Here is a 22,076-nt window from a genome sequence, read left to right on the forward strand (position 1 = left end):
GAATACAAGAAACACAGCAGTCAAAGCATAGAAATACCAATGACCAAATAATCAATGTTTTAACAATGAGGTCTGGTTAATGACATTAAATCGGAAGAGCTTCCTTCCTTTGAATAATCTTCTGAAATCCTCCACGTCCAACTAGGAGAGCAGAAGATTAGATTTATGCGTCAGTCAAAAATGGAACCACTGTCAATATAACACTCCCTCCGCACACAAATGTCAGCCTGTGCTACGTGGTCAAGTTTCTGAAGCAGAATGTGAACCACAAGCTTCTGATAGGAATATTACCATGTATCTGATGCAATCAGCTCAAGTCATCATCAGGGACCTTTTCCAGCTTGTCAGAAATACAAAGGTGAAATAAATATTTGGGTTCAAGGGTTGTTTTTTTTCTAAAACCTGGTGTACCTCCCTCATTCTGCTTCTGATTCCGAAGCTTACGAAGAAAAAACCTTCACAAGTCAGTGATAAAGAGGTGATTTATGTAACTGTTATCATGAAGTATGTGAAGCATTTTGAAGCTTTCATTTCAACTGTTGAATCAGAGAAATTGCAGTTATTAAACATCATTTGATGAATAAATAAAACTTTAAGAAATCACGTTCGTTATGAATATAATGATCATATTCTGGGGCCACGTTTACATAGATTAAACAAAGTATTTATGAAATATGGAAATGAAACACAAAGTCTCACAGAAAGGGAAGTACGTACTGATGCTGGATGTTTAATGAGCAATTTCTAAACTATCACATGGATATACAAATAAACTCCTGTCTGCACTGCAGTTGTATTAAAGAATGAGACTAGTTTGTGTTTATGTGCAGGGATTGCAATAACCTAATCTGGATCTGAATAAAGTTTTAGATATTGGGAACAATTGTAATACCTGGTAGTTTCATGTGTTATTAAAGGGCTTTAGGCACATATATTATCAAAATATGGTGCATGCAATTCTAGTCTTTATAAGCTGTTGTATAGTTTTGGTCACAAAATGATATGATGAAAAGTAAAACAGGAGACAAATTGCTGAATATATTGGACTTACAAAATGCAGCATCTTAAATATACTTTTACTGAGTTACAATGTCCACTATTATTCTCTATATTTCAGCATTACACAGTATGCACTTACTGGATTTTGGGAAGTCCTTAAAATGCTCCCAACTACTTGGGATTATGCTTCTCCAATTTTAACACATTGTAAAATCATATTATTTTTATGATTCACTGACACAAACAAGTTAAAATGGTCATAGCCATTGTTTCAGAAATGTAAGATTTAGCAGGTAGGATAGAGCCTCGCATTTAATATTTAAGTAAGATATCTATAATAGTTCATAATGTGGTTGTTTATCATTTGCATTATAAGCATGTAGCAGATATAAACTTTAAGGTTTTCTTTTTGTAGAATTTATATTATTACCAACTTGGTCAGAACATATTGTCAACTAGACGAGTTCACAAAACTTGGGCTTGAAGTTTAAATAATAAAGCAAAAGTCATTACAGTTAACATAAATTGTTATTTTGCAGAGTTTCTTTGAAGGACAATCTGCTTCTTGGGACATTGCCAAAAAAGATCAGAACAGAACAAAAAATCGCTATGGAAATATTATAGCCTGTAAGTTGATCTGCATTATTGCTCTGGTTCATTATTTAAATTATTGTTATTGAAATTTTGTGTTTCAATTAGAAACATTTAATTTTTTTACCTAGGCTCCTTCAGAAGTTTTACTTTTATTCGTTGAAGCATTCCACATTCATTTTTCTGCATTTCCTTTAATAATATATTTCAACAGTCTTTTATGTAGCATCAAATCAAACTGTTCTGGAAAATCCATCCATATCTACCATATTTACTTTAACTAAATCTATTGATTGTCTCATAAAACTGGTTGAGCATGATTAGCCATTGCCAAATACATTCAGATATCCCTGATTAAGGATGGAATAAATAAACACAAATATCCCATAATTGGGGGAGCACCACTTGATATAACAACATAGTCAGTGTTCGTTTCCTTCAATGGGAAGTAGTGTTGAGGTTGGAAAATAAAGGTATTTTAATGCCTTTTCTAATTCTATCTATATATATGCTCCATGCAGTCCAGTCAACTCATACTATGTATGAGTACCTGTGCATGTGTGCTGCTCTCTTGTGGAACAGCACACAGAGAATCACCATGTTCCAAAGTTATCTTGCAACTTCCAAGTCTCTGAAAAGTCTAATCTTGGCCTGAGGAGATATTCAATTTCTTATCTTCTCACTCCTAGCCTGGTGTTCTGATACACTAGATCAATTAAATAAGGGTTGGCCTGGCCTCACGTGGTGCCGTGGGCTTCTTCCACTGCTGCACCATACAGCTGCCACAGGCTGTGGTTGATCCACTTGGTCACCTGTTGGAACTAAGTCAGATTCCTTTCCTTTTGACTGCAGCTTGGTACCGAAATTTTTTCCTTTTTGAATAGAAATAATATAAAAAGCCGCCTCTCAAAGTGTCAATGTTGTTCCCCTCTAAACAAAATAATGTAGATTATTTTGAATGGATCTAAACTGACACACGGTGGGAAAATGCAAAAAGATAGACTGTTAATTTAATAAAAAATTATAATTGTTAGTAATTTAATTGTAATTATTTCACATTATAGTAGATCATTTTTATGTATGGTCAAGCATAATTCAAATGTAAGTTTTTATCATGGGCAGAACATTCAATTGAATATTTCCAGTCTGTCACACATCTCTTTACTTGTAATATGGTTTAAGCTAAAAAATTGCCAACACTCATGTTTGAAGCCATTTGAGGAAGGGAAGATAATTACCAATTAGCCATTAATTGCTGATTGATATTGGGCATTTAATTTTGTTTATTTTTCATTTTTTCATTTTATTATGTTGCTGAATAAAGTGTTGCGCCCATCAGCTTATATTTTGCAATCTCTTTCAACAGATGATCATTCCAGAGTCATTTTACAGTCTATAGAGGATGATTCGACATCGGACTACATTAATGCAAATTATATTGATGTAAGTTATACTCGGCAATTTGACTTGCAGCTTTTCTTTCTCTTTTTGTCTCAAAATTAGAACTCTTACAATTTACACCCTGTATATTAAATTTTCTGGCACTCACTGACACTGTTGTGCTTTCTTTCGCATCTGACTTTGGTTTGGGCTATAGATATGGCTGTACAGGGATGTGAGTATTACTGAAAAAGCTAGATCTTTTTTATTTTAATACCTTTTCTAAATATATGTTACTAAAACAAGCGGTACTTGCAGCAGATAGCGGAGCCAACCCTTTTGATCCTCTTCATACAAAAGCAATTTTGATTATCAGTTGGCCTCACATTATCTCATGACGTAACACTTCGCCATGGTGTTGCATGGATAGTCATAGCAAAAAATAAATTACATAAAATAGTTCAATATTCTGATTTATAATGAGGAAAATATCGTCGTTGAAGTACATTACATTGAAATAAACTCTGTAATGCTTTATTATTGGATAAACTGACATTTTAAGCATCAGTCGGTTTAGTTATTAAAGTGTCGATGGCTGATGTCGCAGAATGTTTGAACTTGGAATGATACTGTTAAAGAACCATGGCCAAAGGCATACATTATGAAGAGATCCAAGTGGTGAACTCATGCATGTAAATTAGTTATCTTTATCTATTTTCTGTGGCTATCTGCTCTGCTCTGCTTAGAATTTTGTTCTATTGCACGTGTTCCGGGTGAATATAGTAGCTATTTTCAGATCTACAGTGAATTGCAAAAATCATTGGTTTATTAAATTGATGCTTATTGTGTAAATGGAAATGATTGTATGGCTTCATGGTCATTGTGAATGTGAATCTAAATTAAAATTTGCATATGTTGAGAAACTAGTTAATTTTAAGTTAGATTCTGAAAGTACATGTGCAAACACTTGTGTGGGTGTGTTTTTGTTTAACACTGCCTTGAAGTCAAATGAAAAACTGTTCAAGTAAGAGGTTTATTGGAAAAAAAACTCAGGAAAAAAAACTCCTTTCACCTTTTATCAAAATTAAATATCCATGCATTTACACTCAAGAAGACATGGGTCTGTGAAAAGCAATGCCTATACAAAATATTTCGGTGCATGACAAATTTGGTATTCAATTTAGTGCTGGGGAAAAAAATACTTATTGAAATTGAAGACAACGCCGACATTGGACTATAACTTTTCCAGAATCAGTGAAGATGAGAATTGTGAATAAATTGCAAATCGAAATGACAACCCAGCAGTTGATTTCTACAATCAACTGAGTTCAATTAATCAAGTCCAATATTTAATAATTGTTTGAACTGAAGTTATGTATAAATCCTATTTGATTTTCAATTTAAAATTGAGTTTATTTCATATTTTACTATATTTTGTAATTGTGATTACATTTTCATGATCATTTATATTTGTAATGAAACTCCATTTTAAATTGAAAAATATTAGAAATTAAGATTATATTCTTCAAAGTGGATATAATTATTTCTGGATCTAGATTGTCATCTGATTCTTTTCAGTATTAGTTTTTATTTAAACCATACCTGCTTATTATCTTCTTATGCAAACTTGGATGCAGTCCAGAAATCCAAAATCTTCTCAGCTTTTAATTGATTATAAACTACTGATTTCAGAATGTTTCAATTCAGAGCATTGAACAAATGCACATGTGTATCAAGCCTATGCAAAGTATATAAGCGCAACATTTTTGATGGCAGAGCAAGGTTTAAACTGTTCATCAATGCCAAGGTTGCAGACTTAAATTTTGACTTCACCAAAGATCTGCACATATATGTCATTATACAGGAAACATTGTCAGCCAAAAGCTGTGTGAATATGATTGGCAGGTATCTACTCACCATCAGGGGCTTACATGCTGTAACTGAGTTATTCTGGTGGGCCAGAACCAGCCCAGCTTTCTTATTGTCTAAGACATCCTTCTGCTCCATGATAAAGCCTTGTCCCAGCTGTTAAAGATTTCAATTTTATTCAGTGCTATTCAAAAATATTCAAATATTTTTATAAATGAAATGAAAAATAAAATTAGGAAAAGATATGAATATTTGAAAAAAAATGTGTCTATGTGAAATACTCGTATTCTTTGTCGCTTTTCTTATCCTTATGCACTCTTTCCCTTTATTTTTATTTTTCCTCTCCCCCCTCTTCCCGCCCCGCTCCCCCCTTTCCCCGCCCCACTCCCCCTCATCACCCCCTCCCTCCCCCCCCCCCCCACTAGCCCACAACGACCAACTTGTCCCAACTACACTAGTTGCACCTGTCTATGTTTGATCAATATCCCTCCAAACCTATCCTATCCATGTACCTTGGAAAGCAGTGACAGGATTGGTCAAAGTCATCATGGAATTGTGAAGGGGAAATCATGCTTGACTAATCTAGAATTTTTTGAGCGTGTAACAATTAGAATGGATAAGGTGTGAGGATGTGGTGTATCTGGATTTTCAAAAAGCCTTTGACAAGGTCCCACACAAGAGATTAGTGTGCAAAATTAGAGCACATGGTATTGGGGGTAGGGTATTGACATGAATAAAGAACTGGTTGGCAGACAGGAAGCAAAGAGTAGGAATTAACAGAATGGCAGGCAGTAACTAGTGCGGTGCCGCAAGGCTCGGTGCTGGGACCCCAGTTATTTACAATATATATTAGCGATTTAGATGAGAGAATTAAAGGTGACATCTCCAAGTTTGCGGATGACACAAAGCTGGATGGCAGTGTGAGCTGCGAGGAGGATGCTATGAGACTGCAGGATGACTTGGATAGGTTGGGTGAGTGGGCAGATGGATGGCAGATGCAGTATAATGTGGATATATGTGAGGTTATCCACTTTGGTGGCAAGAACAGGAAGGCAAATTATTATCTGAATGGTGTCAGATTAAGAAAAGGGGAGGTGCAAGGTGTGCTTGCACATCAGTCACTGAAAGTAAACATGCAGGTACAGCAGGCAGTGAGGAAAGCTAATGGCATGATGGCCTTCATTGCGAGATGCTTTGAATTTAGGAGCAAGGAGGTCCTACTGCAGTTGTACAGGGCCCTGGTGAGACCGCACCTGGTGTATTGTGTGCATTGTTGCTATTGAGGGAGTGCAGCGTAGGTTCACCAGGTCAATTCCCGGGATGACGGGACTGACAGATGATGAAAGAATGGGTCGACTGGGCTTGTAATCACTGGAATTTAGAAGGATGAGGGGGGATCTTATAGAAACATATAAAATCCTTGGACAGGCTAGATGCAGGAAAAATGTTCCCAATGTTGGGGGAGTCCAGAACCATGGGGCACAGTTTAAGAATAAGGGGTCGGCCATTTCGGACTCCTTTTTCTCTTGCTTTTTCCTGTTTTGTTCACACTCTCCTTTCTTGCTCTTTTTCTTTCCCTTTCTTTCTCACACACGCCCTATACCCCCTCTCTTTACCCCTTTCCTATTTTTCTATTTCCTTCCTCAACCCTTCTTTGCTTCTCATTCTCTCCTTTTCCCCCTTTGTATTTTCCCTCATTCCATCCTCTCTCACTCTCTCCTTTTCCCCTCCTTTTATTTTATTGTTCCCTTTTTCCTTTCACTCTCACTTTGTCCTTATCTATCTTTTACCCTCTCCGTCTTCCCCCCCCCTCTCTCTCTCTCTCTCTCTCTCTCTCTCTCTCCTTATTTTCCTTTGCTCTCCCTCTCTTTTGACACACTCCCTCAATCTCTCATTTCAACTCCCCCCTCTCCCTTTCCTCATCCGTTTTGCTTTTCCCTCTTTTCTTACTCTCTACATTTCCTTCAACCCCCATCTCTTTGCCCCTCTTGTTTTGTTCCCCCTTTCCTCCCTTCACGGAATACCCTGACCCCCTCAGAGTGCCCTGGCTTTCTTTGAAGATGGGGGGAGGTCTCCTGTCAAGGCCAGCAAGGCATTTAGTTAACGAGACAGCAGATGCTAGAAATCGGAAATAAAAACAGAGTTCGAAAAGGTCAGGTCACAGGTCAGTTGGCATCTGTGGAAAAATAAACTTTAATGTTTATTGTTGGGGCCCTTTCATCAGACTCCTAAAGCTGTAATGTTCACCACGGCTTTATTGATCCATTTTAAAGTATTTCTGATATTTAATAGTATCTAAACTATAGACACTGATATAAATTTTAATAGCAAAAGTTACTTGAAAAAACACTCAAGACAGTTAATATCAATAAAAACAATGCACTATTTCTTCCAATGAAAATGGTTTTCTATGACCATTTAAACTGAAATCAGTTCTACTTAGAAAATGACAAATCTATTAGACCATTTTAAAACTAGATTAAGATTAGCTCTCGCAAATGTCTCCCTGCCTGACTGGGAATTAACATTACAGATTGAAATTTGTTACAAAGTTGAAACTACTTCATGGCAATGCTAAAGTTGCTGTAAAAATGCACCAATGAAGTTCATATAGTTTTATTATTTGCAAGCATCTCGTGTTCTAATTTATTTGCATTAGTTACATTAGTTCCAGTTGTCATTTTTCTCACCAGAATTATTTTTATATTTTCGCAACTTTCTTTTGACGTTCTCATTTTCAACTAAATCATTTTATTCATGCAGAGTCACATGACTGTTATTTAACTGTCATTGTGTTTTAATATCATATGTGCCGTGCCGCCTGTGATAAGTTTATGGTGACGTTGTTCCTAAGTGCCATTCTGCTAAGGTCCTTCAGTGCTGCCAATTTGCAGTATTATGGAGAATCTAGAATGAAATATTCCCACTCCTCATTGTGCAGCAATTATTACAATCTATTTCTTTAAGTTAACTTTATAAAAATAACTATCTTTCCATATCTGTTTCTCTTCAATTATTACAGATGATTCAAATTGTGGTTCTTAATTGGATTTAACTTTTGTGTGATGAAAACTTTTCATATTTGATTTAGTCGTATGGCCTTTATCTCAATGGTACTGGGTGAGCGTCAGCTTTTTAATTGTACATTTCTTCAAGTAGCACTGGTGGAAACTCGACCAATCCTTTTGTAAAATGAAGTGAATGAATGATTTTTTTCTCACTTTCAGGGGTACCACAGGCCAAGTCATTATATAGCTACACAAGGTAAGAATCTTTCATTAATAAAGTGTAACTTTTGTGCAGCTAAGACTCTAAAAAATAGTGGCATCATGTACAATCTCACAACATAGTTAAAACAGTTTCTGTAACCTAATAGCTTTGGTTATTTTTTGGAATTGATTAAATGTTTGTAGTGTAATAGTAGACTTCACCGAGACAGTACAAAAAAGATTCATCAGGTTTCTGGTGCCAAGAAAGTTTCAAAATTCTTAAGAGTGCAGCCTTGGACTTAATGGCACATTGTCCTAGCGGCAAAGATCCTCTCCTCCGTCTGCCTGCCACCATCTTGAAACCATCCCATTGTCCAGCATCCGTTGCCGTACTCCTCACCGGTTCCGGTTTTCGGGGTCGAGCAGGAGACAAGCCTTGGAAGACTCTGGGTGGGTTCTTGGTTCCACCGTGGTGAGCCAGGCTTGCCGCCGAGGTATGGCTATGGCACGCCGCGAGCTTCTGTGATTGGCTGGGAGCTGTGCAAAGGGCCTGGTTGTTGCTGAGCCACCACCCATTTTGAGTGTCGGATTTAACTGCCCTTTTAATTTTTAATGCTTCTAAAGAAAAGCTACCAGATATTAAGGAAACCTATTTTCATATTTAAGATGAAATGCTCGGGCAGAAGTAAATTTCACGAGATGGAGGCTTCATTTTATTCTGTCAGTGAAGTTTGTTTCTGTTAAAAAATTTAGAAGTCAATGCTTTGTGTTAAGTATAAAAGGAAAGCATATAAACGGGTGATGATCTTTATACATGTCATGCACTATTTAAATAGGAATTTATTTTATAACTTTAGACATTGTTAAATATATCATGCAGTCTACAGTCAGGTGAAATTATGACTCTGAGACTGTCCGCACCGACCAGCGATGCCCACACACTAACACAACCCTACACACACTAGGGACAATTTACACTTACACCAAGCCAATTAACCTACAAACCTGTACGTCTTTGGAGTGTGGGAGGAAAGCGAAGATCTCGGAGAAAACCCACCTGGTCTCGGGGTGAATGTACAAACTCCATACAGACAGCAAGTTCCAAATATTATTTGGTAAAAACTCAGATTTTTGGCTGGCACTACAGCAAATATTTTTAATTTCTTTATGGAATGATGACCATGTTGCCTGAATTGTCTATAGTTGGCTTGATAAGATGGGACTATTCTCACTTTATAAAATTGTAAGCTACGCTGCTTTAGGTTATGAGAACAGTCAAGCAAATAAGTGTACATCTTTAGCCTGTTACTGGATAACAAAATGATTTGTACATATTCGTGTTCAATATTCAATATGTATGCATATTCGTATCCCTACCTAAAAGCTTCTTAAACATCACTGTTATATCTTCGTCCACAACTATTCCTGGTACTGATTCCAGGCACTTACATTTCTAGGTGTAAAACATAACTTGACCCACACGTCTCCTTTGTACTTTCTCCCTCGTACATTATAACTATTTCCTCTCATATTTGGCAATTCCACCTTGGGGAAAAGTTGTCCATCTTATTTATCCCTCTCATAATTTTATAAACTTCAAGCAGCCCCGGTGCTCAGGACAAAACAATCTAAGTTTGTCCAACCTCTCCTTGTGGGTAATAACCAAAGAATGAGCATTGGCATGCAGAGGCAAGCATTGAAGTTGACAATTTCTATATGATTTAACAGTATCAATAGTTTTTTTAATAATTTACTAAAAGAAAGTTTTGGTGCTTTTAAATTTTTGAGAATTAGAGGTGCAACAAAGTAGGCTGGATTTTGCTGGGAATCCTAAAGGCCTGCAGCTTGCCACTTAGTTCAATGATCCTAAGCGAATGATGACCTCTTGTAGTACATTGTATTCTGGAATTCAGCCACTTGGTCTCAACATTGAACTCCTAATGGACTTCAGCAGTGGAGCACAAACTTACTTGGATTTGCATCCACTTAAACGGGAGAATCTGATGGTGGAACCAGCATCATCAGTGGCACAGTGTAGCAGTCGGTGCTGCTGCCTCACAACTCCAGTGACCCAGGTTCGATCCTGATCTCTGGTGTTATCTGTCTGGAGTTAGCACTTTTCCTATGGCTGCTCCCATTCCCTACGTAGACATGCCAATAGGATATTGGGCTACTATAAATCACCCCCTGTATGGGTAAGTAGAAAAATAGTCCGTTTGGGAGCAGATGGTGGTGAAAATTGGTGATGTTGTGGATAGCATGTACGGTGCTTTAAGGCTTTAGCAGGATATCAATCAAATAGAAAGTTAGGCGGAGCACTGGCAGATGGAATTTAATCCCAACATTGCAAAGATTTTCAGGTAAGTTAACACCCTCGTAACAGTGGGTGATAGGAAAATGGAGGAGGGAATTGATGGACTGCAAGAGGAAATAGGTTATTGGGAAATATGAGTTGGACAGATAGCCTTGCTCTGGTGCAGATTGATAAAGACTCAATGGACTGAATATCCTTCTATGTTGTAAATGCACGAAGCTAAAGGTTTAATTTTTATATTTTCATTTTTGAAATATGCAATTGGTTTTCATAGATTTTAAATACCTCTAAATATCGGAGGCATTCAGAAACTTTCAAGGTCATTGAGAGGTTGTGCATAGATTAAATTTGGAGGCTCACTTTAGTTGATTGTCAGACTTTTTTGAGTTACTTGGTAGGCAGGACTAACTCTAGTCCATCACAGTGAAAGTATTTGATCACGAAAGGATGTGTTGCTGCATTGAACAGGCTATGTTAGATTGAGGTTGCTTCAGGGGCACGTTGACATAGATAAATCCAGAAAAAGTAATTTCAAACCTAGCACAAAATTAAACAGCACACAGAGGGGCCTTGCTGTTAATTGCATATTCTAGCTCAGTACTATGTCATGAGTACAAAAGAGAGATGTATCAGATCAAGTCAATTCCAATCAAGAACATAGACACGAAATGCTGGAGTAACTCAGCGGGAAAGGCAGCAGCTCTGGATAGAAGGAATGGGTGACCCTTGAAGAAGGGTCTCGACCCGAAAGGGCACCCATTTCTTCTATCCATAGATGCTGTCTTTCCCCCTGAATTACTTCAGCATTTTGTGTCTATCTTGGGTGTAAACCATTTGGAGTTCCTTCCAAACAAGATCAGTTGAAAACATTTAATATGTCTGTTATGTGATCATGGGTAAATTATTTCATGTACAATTATAACATTAGTTTGAATCTATTGTGTTCGTTTTATCTGCACAACTCTGAACTCTCGTCCAGGATTTTGTGATCAGGCAATTCCTGTTGTCCAGCATTTGTGCTAATCTGTAGCTAATTAATCTACCAGACCAGCCTTTGCGATCTCATCCAACAATGTCTCTGACTCAGAGAAACTTTGAGCTGCAAGCAGTTCTTGAAACCCTTGCTTGACCCAGGTAGGTCATACTTAGAATATGTCAGCTCATAAATTCATGTTCTAGGAGCAGTATTAGGCCATTCTAGACAAAGTCAGCATGGATTTACCAAAGGCAAATCATGTCTGACGAATCTTATAGAATTTTTCGAGGATGTAACTAGTAGAGTGGATAAGGGAGAACCAGTCGATGTGTTATATCTGGACTTTCAGAAGGCCTTCGACAAGGTCCCACATAGGAGATTGGTGTACAAACTTAAAGCACACGGTATTGAGGGTTCAGTGTTGAGGTGGATAGAAAATTGGTTGGCGGACAGGAAGCAAAGAGTAGGAATAAACGGGTCCTTTTCAGAATGGCAGGCAGTGACTAGTGGGGTACCGCAAGGCTCAGTGCTGGGACCCCAGTTATTTACAGTGTATATTAATGATTTGGACGAAGGAATTGAATGCAACATCTCTAAGTTTGCGGATGACACGAAGCTGGGTGGCAGTGTTAGCTGCGAGAAGGATGGTAGGAGGCTGCAGAGTGACTTGGATAGATTAGGCGAGTGGGCAAATGCATGGCAGATGCAATATAATGTGGATAAATGTGAGGTTATCCACTTTGGCGGCAAGAACAGGAAAGCAGAGTATTACCTGAATGGTGACCGATTGGGAGAAGGGGAGATGCAACGTGACCTGGGTGTCATGGTGCACCAGTCATTGAAAGCAAGCATGCAGGTGCAGCAGGCAGTGAAGAAAGCGAATGGTATGTTGGCATTCATAGCAAGAGGATTTGAGTTTAGGAGCAGGGAGGTTCTGCTGCAGTTGTACAGGGCCTTGGTGAGACCGCACCTGGAGTATTGTGTGCAGTTTTGGTCTCCTAACCTGAGGAAAGACGTTCTTGCCTTAGAGGGAGTACAGAGAAGGTTCACCAGATTGATCCCTGGGATGGCGGGACTTTCATATGAGGAAAGACTGGATAGACTGGGCTTGTACTCGCTGGAATTTAGAAGACTGAGGGGGGATCTTATAGAAACATATAAAATTCTTAAGGGATTGGAGAGGCTAGATGCGGGAAGATTGTTCCCGATGTTGGGGGAGTCCAGAACCAGGGGTCACAGCTTAAGGATAAGGGGGAAGTCTTTTAGGACCGAGATGAGAAAACATTTCTTCACACAGAGAGTGGTGAGTCTGTGGAATTCTCTGCCACAGAAGGTAGTTGAGGCCAGTTCATTGGCGATATTTAAGAGGGAGTTAGATGTGGCCCTTTTTGCTAAAGGGATCAGGGGGTATGGAGAGAAGGCAGGTACAGGCTACTGAGCTGGATGATCAGCCATGATCATATTGAATGGCGGTGCAGGCTCGAAGGGCCGAATGGCCTACTCCTGCACCTATTTTCTATGTTTCTATGTTTCTATTCGTCCCATCAGGTCTACTCTGCCATTCAAATATGGCTGATCTATCTTTCCCTTCACCTCGTAACCCCTGACACCCTTACTAATCAAGAATCTCCGCCATCTGCTCCTTGGAAAGCAAGGCAAGGCAAGTTTATTTATATAGCACATTTCATACAGCACTGGCAATTCAAAGTGCTTTACACAGAGCATAAAAAAATACAGAACAATGAGAAAAGTTAGGAAAATACAAATAATAAGAGTAATAAGATAAATAAATAATAGCTATAAGTAATATTAATAGAGTAATGGGGGATCATGACAGAAGAAAATGTTTGGAGGCGACTTCTGTGCTCCAGATTTTCTGTGGTCCCGCACCAGTCGGGTCCCAAAGGTGCTGAAATGGAGAGTTTCAAACTGCATTATTATTTAATGAGTGTTACGTGGAAATAAGCATTAATGGAGGATGAATATTTTAGTGGAAGTTGGTTGAAATAAGTTTCAATGTTCAAAATGCCACAACGATTTATGAATAAATGCAAGGTGATGCATATATTGTTATTGTACTATTGAACTGGGATTGTGCCTTAAGGGAACACTTTGAATTGAATAACGTGCATGTGGTTAAGGCAAAAGAGACAGTAATCTGGTTATTATAATACATAAATAACTATTTGATTTTCTCATTCTGTTCGTTCAGGACCAGTACATGAAACTGTGTATGACTTCTGGAGAATGATGTGGCAAGAGCAATCGGTTTGTATCGTCATGGTCACAAATCTGGTGGAAGTTGGAAGAGTAAGTCTAGTTTTTGTAGTAAAATAGAATAGTTCAATATTTTGAAGGATGATAAATCGAAGAGGTGAAACTGCCAAAAAAAGACGATTCTGGCAATCGGATTCATTCTAGTTCCTTTTCCAATGATGCTGTTGAAACAGCTGAATGTTTCCAGAATTTTCTAATTTTTAAATCTTAATGGTGCTCTGCACAATTCAACACTATTACAATTTTTTGTACTTTGAGTTTATTGTGCCTTGTAAATTATATCAAGTAATATCCTCTGGCCAACAGATCAGACAATTGGCATACCTTGATCCCTGTCTTCAATCCCACTTTTAAGCTTACCTTTCCATGCACATTAATTTGTTCTCATTTGCTGTTTTGAAAGGAATTTCACTTCAAAAAAGACAATTAGGTCATAAGGAATAGGAGTAGAATGAGGCCATTTGGCCCATCAAGTCTCCATTCAATCATGGCTGATCTATCTCTCCTAACACCATTCTCTTGCCTTCTCCCCATAACCTCTGACACCTGTACTAATCAAGAATCTATCTATCTCTTCCTTAAAAATATCCATTGACTTGGCCTCCACAGCCTTCTGTGGCAAAGTATTCCACAGATTCACCACCCTCTGACTGAAGAAATTTCTCCTCAAATCCTTCCTAAATTTCCTTTAATTCTGAGGCGATGACCTCTAGTCCTAATCTCTCCCACTAGTGGAAACATCCTCTCCACATCCACTCTATCCAAGCCAATTGAAGAAAATAGTAATTTTATAGTGTCCATCAGTACTGAACGATATTTATAAACTAATCCGACACAGAATAGGGCTTCATTGGAGTGCCTAATATGAAATTATTAAATGTGTCTTGGATATCCCAGGCTTTTTTTTAATGAATCTGACCTAATTTGAATATTTAGAAACCCTTATACCTTTCTTATCATTTAAAATTTAAATTACTGAGATGGGAAATAATTTTGAGTTGTTTTTCAAACACTAAATATATTCCTGCACAAGCATCTTAGTATTTCAGCAAAGGCAGTGTAAAGCAATTCCATTGTTATTGTTTGACTATGATAACAATTTGGAACCAGGTCCATTATAAATGTCTATTTGCAGTTCTTGATTTTTTTACATTTATATCTTAGGTGAAGTGTTACAAATATTGGCCAGATGATAGCGAAGTTTACGCAGATTTCAAAGTTACATTCGTGGAAGATGAGCCACTTGCAGAATATGTTGTTCGAACATTTACGTTAGAAAGGGTAAGTCGATTTATCAGCCTTAATTCCCTCACTGTTTCTGTTTAGTATTTCCCTGACGTAATGATTTTTAGGAGAAATGGTATTCTGGCAGATTGATAGTTCAAATTGTGTTTTGCCTTCATTACTTAAACCGTACGAACTGGAAATAACTGCAGTTATCAGGCATTTATTTGTTAGACCGGAAAATTAATTTATGAACAAACTAGTTGATGGTGGTAAATTCAATTTAATGCTAATGGATGTAACTATTCAATATATTAAATTCTAATCCATGGTCTCCGAACAGCCAATGTGTTTGCAAGTCAGCAGTGTGCTTTAGGCACCAAATGGATGTTATATTTCTGTGACAATTTAATTGGAGACTGTTAAAAATGCATTAATCACCGGTTATTTAAATTCCAAAAAAGGAATTAAGATGTTTATAACAAAAAAAAATCATGGTTAAGACATTACTTGGTGTATATGTATAGTCATATTTTTTAATTGCTCAAAAACCATGTTTAAAAACCAAAATGCTGCATAACCATGTTTGAGGAGATTGAAATAAATTATCTAAATTAGAAAGGAATTATTAAATTTAGGTTTTAAATAGCATGAAGAATGCAGGAGGATAGATAGATTGGATAATTAGAAAAGGTCTAGCTTTTCCATCCTAAAATAGGGTGTCTTGACTGCACACAGTGGGCATGCAGGGAGGATAAATTGCCTATAGGGGTACAGATTTGAAATTCTAGCATGCAGGAGGAAGATGCAATGAAGCACTGGTCTTAATGTTATGAAAAAATGTGCAAGTAACGCTTTGATTTTTTTAAATTCTGGAGTCCAGAATTGCCAATGGTATTACATCCGAGATAGTGAACATTGTTTAAAACTTATCCAAAAGATCATGAGAAGTACCTAAAATAGTTCTACAGAAATGAAGCTCCAACATCTTAGAAACCTATCTACAGATGTGAGGGATTGGTCTTTTGAAAGGAACAGCATTACGTTTGACATGAAAAAAAAATAATAGTGGCCAATGCAGCAGCAATATTGGGATTCACATTGGGTTCATCGTAGTTAGGAATCTGGAAACACACAGTACATTGCCCCAGTTGTGGAGCTGTTGCCTCATAACTTCAGAGATCAGTGAAAGACTTGGAGAGAGTGGATGTGGAAAGGATGTTTCCACTGGTGGGAGAGTCTAGCATTAGAGGTCATAGCCTCAGAATTAAAGGACGTTCCTTTAGGAAGATGAGGAGGAATTCCTTTAGTTAGAGGGTGGTGAATCTGTGGAATTCTTTGCTTCAGAAGGTTGTGGAGGACAAACCAATTGATATTTCTAAGTTAGAGAGATTCTTGATTAGTACGGATATCAGAGTTATGGAAAGGCAGGAAAATGGGGTTAGGAGGGAGAGATAGATCAGCCATGATTGAATGGCGGAGTAGACTCAAATAGCCTAATTCTGCTCCTATCACATGACCTTATGATGATTAAATCCTGATCTTGGATCCTATCTGTATGTTTGAATGTTCACCTTTGACCATATGGGTGCTTCAGCTTCCACCCACATCCAAAGACATGCTAGTTGGTTGGTTAATTGGCCACTGTAAATTTTCCTCCAGTGTGTAGCATATATAAATAAATATAGGAATAATGTATTATTGTTAGTAGTACTCTATATGTATAATAGGTTACATATTATAATATATATTAATATAGAATTATTGTTAATGGTCAATAAGGGTTACATCGGCTTCAGGACATGTTTCCATGCAATATATTTCAATAACACCAAGAGAAAAAATGGTTAAAAGTTGGAACCAACGTAGGAGATCATAGGCAGACACAAAAGGCTGGAGTAACTCAGCAGGTCAGGCAGCATCTCTGGAGAAAAGGAATAGGTGACAGGAATAATTGATACCCTTCTTCAGATTGAGAGTCAAGGGAAAGGGAAATGAGAAATAGAAACATAGAAACATAAAAAATAGGTGCAGGAGTAGGCCATTCGGCCCTTCGAGCCTGCACCGCCATTCAATATGATCATGGCTGATCATTCAGCTCAGTAGCCTGTACCTGCCTTCTCTCTATACCCCCTGATCCCTTTAGCAAAAAGGGCCACATCTAACTCCCTCTTAAATATAGCCAATGAACTGGCCTCAACTACCTTCTGTGGCAGAGAATTCCACAGACTCACCACTCTCTGTGTGAAGAAATGTTTTCTCATCTCGGTCCTAAAAGACTTCCCCCTTATCCTTATAGATAGTACAGGAGAAATGAATGGAAGATATGCAAAAAGCAATGATAATCAAGGAAATGTGGGACAATGGTGCAGGAGTAGGCCATTCGGCCCTTCGGGCCAGTGAACCGTGATCATGGCTAGCCACAATCAGTACCCCGTTCCTGCCTTCTCCCCATATCCCTTGACACCGCTATCATTAAGAGCTCTACACAATATGTCTGTAGGATATGGCTGTGGGAAAGGTGATAATGCGTATACGGACAGAGGAACAACAGAACGACAGTAAAACTAGTATGATAACTAGGATGGGGAGAGGAGGAGAGAGGGAAGGCAAGGGTTACTTGAAGTTAGAGAAATCAATATTCGTACCATTGGTCGTAAGCTGCCCAAGCAAAATATGAGATGCTGTTCCTCCAATTTACGTTTGGCCTGACTCTGACAATGGAGCAGGCCCAGGACAGAAAGATCAGTATGGGAATGGGAAGGGGTGTGCACGTGTTTGGCAACCTGAAGATCAAGTAGGACGAGGCAGACTGAGCGAAGGTGTTCAGCGAAACGATCGCTGAGTCTGCGCTTAGTCTCGCCGATATATAAGAGTCCACACCTGGAACAGTGGATACAGTAGATGGGGTTGGAGGAGATCATAGGTGTTGGCTTATCTTGGGAAACATTATATCTTTGAATAAATGAGATTTTCATTGCCTTATTGAAGGAATTGCAAATAACATTCATCTGTCAATACTGCATGAGAATTGTTTGAGATAAGCATTCAGGATACATGATCTGAGGGAAATAGCTGAATGTAGAATAGGATAGGGATTGGAAAGAATTATATCCATAAATCCAATTGGACGGAACAGCTTCACTATACTGGCTCGAAGGGCCGAATGGCCTCCTCCTGCACCTATTTTCTATGTTATTCACCATGTTGTAAGATGTTGAGAAAGGGAGGAAGTTGAGGATGTGGGGGGACCTCATTGAAACTTACCAAATAGTGAAAGGCCTGGATAAAGTGGATATGGGGAGGATATTTCCACTACTGGGAGAGTCTTGGAAAGAGTGCACAGCCTCAGAATAAAAGTAAGTACCTTTTGAAAGGAGACGAAGAGTAATTTCTGTGGTCAGAGGTGGTGAACCTGTGGAATTCATTGACACTGACGGCTGTCGAGGCCAAGTAGCTGGGTATTTTCATGGCGGGGATTGACAGATTCTTGAATTGTAAGGGTGTCAAGGGCTATGGGGAAAAGGCAGGAGAATGGGGGTGGGAGGGAAAGATTGATCAGCCATGATTGAATGGCAAAGTAGACTGAGCTGAATGGCCTAATTCTGCTCCTATGACTTATGAAAGTATGGAAGTATGAAAATGGGACAGCATGATTGATGTATTAAGAGCATAGACTCAGTGGGCTGTGTGAACCTCTCCTGTGCCACCAACGATTCTATGAAATCTGAGTTGACAGGAAAAGTTTGAGGATCAATTGTCAACTACAATAGGGATTCATTATTATCAAAGCAAGGATCTAGAGCCATGCACAAGGTGAGAAAAACAGGAGCAATGACCCCCCCCCCCCCCCCCTCCCAAAGTAATCTGGTGAGGCCATGGACACCCAGTAACGTGATGGGGACATGTTCACCCTCAAAGACCGCCATGTTTAAAATCTTGTGTGCATCACTGAGATTACCATCATTAGTTAGAAACCAAGATTTAGTTTCATCCCGTGCCAATGTAGCAGTGTATACTTTTTACAGACCTACCAAAAGAATTCAGTAATTAAACAATTTTTAAACATGGATTCATTCCTTCTCAGAGAGGAGTTGATGAAATTCGGGAAGTGAAACAGTTCCATTTCACTGGCTGGCCTGATCATGGTGTTCCTTATCATGCAACTGGTCTACTGGCATTTATTCGTCGTGTGAAAATCTCAAATCCCCCCGGAGCAGGGCCAGTAGTTGTACATTGCAGGTTGGCTCTATTCTGCATAAATATTTCAACAATGCAAAATTGATTTTGTGTATTTATGTGCCTGGCATCAATATCACTGCATCACATACAACTACAGAACAAGAAGGCAACTTACCAATTGCGGTCAGTTCACACAGTCAGCAATATTTTATGATTCATGTCACCCCCATCTTCTTGTCAACTCACTGAATCCTCTACAAATATGTTGATTCCTCTGCCCCTTATTTATATTGTTGTTTCAGTGATAAACTTCACGGTAAATATTGCATAATTTACCTTCAAAAGTAAATTATCCAACAGTTGTGTAATAATTCCTATCAAAACAATGTGAACAGGTTCTTGTCTTGTTCCTAACAAACAAAATCCGCCAACATTAAGGAAGAGAACCATTTTCCGGGATCAACTCTCATTTTCAGAACCCAGCTCACACTAGTTTAAATGCATTAATTTACCAGCCCTGTGCTTGCTGACCTATAATGCCTTGATCTTAATATCTATGTTTTCTCATTTATCTCTCATATATCCTTATGGCACAGAAGGAGGCCATTCAGCCCATAAGTCACTACAATCATTTCTCAGTGCAATCACTTCCCTGCAATCACTTCTTTCAGCATCCACTCCCACTGCAGTAATTTACAGTGGTCAATTAGCTTAACAGCTAATATAACCTTGGGATGTGGGAGGAAACCAGAGTATTCAGAGGGGAATACACATTGTTGGGGTGCAAACAGAGACAGCTTTGGAGTTTGATGTGTGTTGTTGGAGCTGAGACAGCAACATTGCATGCACTGTGCAACCCATCTATATACTAAAACTCTTGTTTGTTTGTTTGTTTGTTCCTGAACTACAGCCAAAACAGTACACGATAGCGTGACAATTTTAGGCCCACCTTATTCACCGTCGTCCCTTTGGTGCTAATAGAGGTTTCATTGAAATCAGTGTTATATTTTTTAAGTTATTTACATTTTAAAGTTACTCACATTTTAAAGTTTAAATCTATCTCCTAGGCAGGGAGGGAGGGAGGAGGGAGGATAAGAGGGTTGAGGGGGTTGGAGTGGGGCGGAGGGGAAGAGGGGGAGGGGGAGGTAGGGGGGAGGGGGTGGAGGGAGAGGGGGGGAAGAGGAGGCGGGAGGGGGAGGAGGGTGGGTAGGGGAGGAAGGGGGCAGGGGGGATGAGGAAGGGAGGGAGGGAAGGGGAGGGGGGAGGAGAGGGTACTGCACCAATGCAGGAGAGGTTTGGGCCCAACGTGTCTACTTGGTCTAGTAGCTTCTAATAATTTTCAAATCCTCCTTGTTTTTATATTTCCTAATGCTTTCCCCCATCCCTGCAATAGTCTGTGCATCTCTAAATCTGGCCTCCTTATCATCCTTGAACTTAATCACTCCACAGTTGTCACCATATTCCTCAGCTGTCAAGAACTGACCTCACTCTCTCGCTTCTCTTTCATCCTTAAAACCTACCTCCCGGACAAAGTCTTACTGGCCTCTCACGTGGCTCTGCCTACATTACTATTAGCATTCCTTTTACTATTTTGACTAAGTTAGAGATGCTTTATTGGTGGAAGTTGCTATGGACTATTTACTGCATATAATATACTTGTAATGCAGTGAAATTAAGTTATCTATGTTGCAGAATATTTTTTAAAAATTGAATCCAACTAACATTGCAAATAATATCAAGTAAAGTGAAGTTTATCATCTAATAACTGTGTGTTTGACTACTTGTGAAACTTCTGTTTTCAGTGCTGGGGCAGGAAGAACTGGCTGTTACATTGTTATAGATATCATGTTAGACATGGCAGAGCGAGAAGGAGTTGTTGATATCTATAACTGTGTTAAGGCTTTACGATCAAGGCGCATTAATATGGTCCAGACAGAGGTAGGATTCACATTACTGCATTCAAAGAACCTGGTATGGTAAGATGTTAGTGGTGTGTCAACGTTCAAACCTTTAAAAAATTTATTTTATGTTTATAGTTTCCTTCGAGCTTAATATAGAATTTTAGAAAGCTATTTTCAGTAAACTTGCAAGCATTTTTAACTTGCCATTTCTGTGGCAAAACTTGCTTCGTGTTAGCAATTCAAGATCTGAAGGCTCTTCAGTATGCTGGAGATAAACTGTTTTAATTTCTCTTTCCTGTAACCATACCCCGCAGTGGATGTTATCCTCTTGTATGCAATTAACTGACTTAATAACCATGAAGTCAGAATCTCACACTGGATTTGCTTTTGTTTTAAAGGAACAATATATATTCATTCATGATGCTATTTTGGAGGCTTGTCTGTGTGGGGACACATCCATACCAATCTGTGAGATCAAGCCAACTTATTATGAAATGATACGTGTTGATTCACAGAGTAACTCCTCCCAACTTAAAGATGAATTTCAAGTATGCAAGCCTCAGCTACAAGATATAGATATGTGTGGTTTTCAGTTGTGTGTGTGTGTGTGTGTGTGCCATTATTTTATAGTAATCACATTGATAATGTTCAGTGACAGTAATTTTCAATGAATCTCTGTTAACAAATTGGCTTAATCAAACTGTTCTGCAAAAAAAATGTATCAAACGGATGAACTCATCTGTACGAACTTATTCTGAAAAATTTACAAAAATACTCGTAATAATAAAAAGGAATTGCAGATGCTGGTTTGTACTAAAAAAAGACACAAAATGCTGGAGTAACTCTAGGTCAGGCAGCATCTCTGGAGAAAATGGATAGGTGATGTTTCAAGCTGGGATCTTCTTCGGACTGATAGTAGCAGGGAGAGCAGGGGGGAAAAAATTGGAAGTGAAAAGAGGCCAAACAAATCACAGATGGCAATAGATGACTTCGGGCAAGGAGATTCACTGATTGATCGATTGTTGGATAGAAACAGGTGTGAACCCATGAGGGATACATAGTTGTGAACTGATAAGCTACAGTAGTTAACAGACATCTAGTGGGGATGGGGGGGATGAAATCTGGTACAAGGTCAGCCAGAGTTCAGGGGAAGA

The 22,076-nt window shown here is 38.6% G+C and overlaps 1 protein-coding gene across 8 annotated transcripts in view; it reads left to right on the forward strand.

The window, feature by feature from the left end:
- The window catches only part of ptprk (protein tyrosine phosphatase receptor type K), a 503,565-nt gene that overhangs the window by 457,383 nt on the left and 24,106 nt on the right, over positions 1–22,076 (forward strand). For 5 of the 8 annotated variants that reach the window (XM_078399543.1, XM_078399546.1, XM_078399545.1 and 2 more), the window contains 9 exons: positions 1,539–1,626; positions 2,957–3,033; positions 3,188–3,205; positions 8,067–8,103; positions 13,551–13,648; positions 14,780–14,896; positions 18,927–19,081; positions 20,824–20,959; positions 21,321–21,470. In XM_078399543.1, coding sequence (XP_078255669.1) covers positions 1,539–1,626; positions 2,957–3,033; positions 3,188–3,205; positions 8,067–8,103; positions 13,551–13,648; positions 14,780–14,896; positions 18,927–19,081; positions 20,824–20,959; positions 21,321–21,470 — 876 coding nt within the window. The remainder of the gene's footprint in view (positions 1–1,538; positions 1,627–2,956; positions 3,034–3,187; positions 3,206–8,066; positions 8,104–13,550; positions 13,649–14,779; positions 14,897–18,926; positions 19,082–20,823; positions 20,960–21,320; positions 21,471–22,076) is intronic. The other 3 variants (XM_078399544.1, XM_078399547.1, XM_078399549.1) reach the window with 1 other exon arrangement.

Source organism: Rhinoraja longicauda, chromosome 5 (assembly GCF_053455715.1).
Source record: "Rhinoraja longicauda isolate Sanriku21f chromosome 5, sRhiLon1.1, whole genome shotgun sequence".
Taxonomy (NCBI): Eukaryota; Metazoa; Chordata; class Chondrichthyes; order Rajiformes; family Arhynchobatidae; genus Rhinoraja; species Rhinoraja longicauda.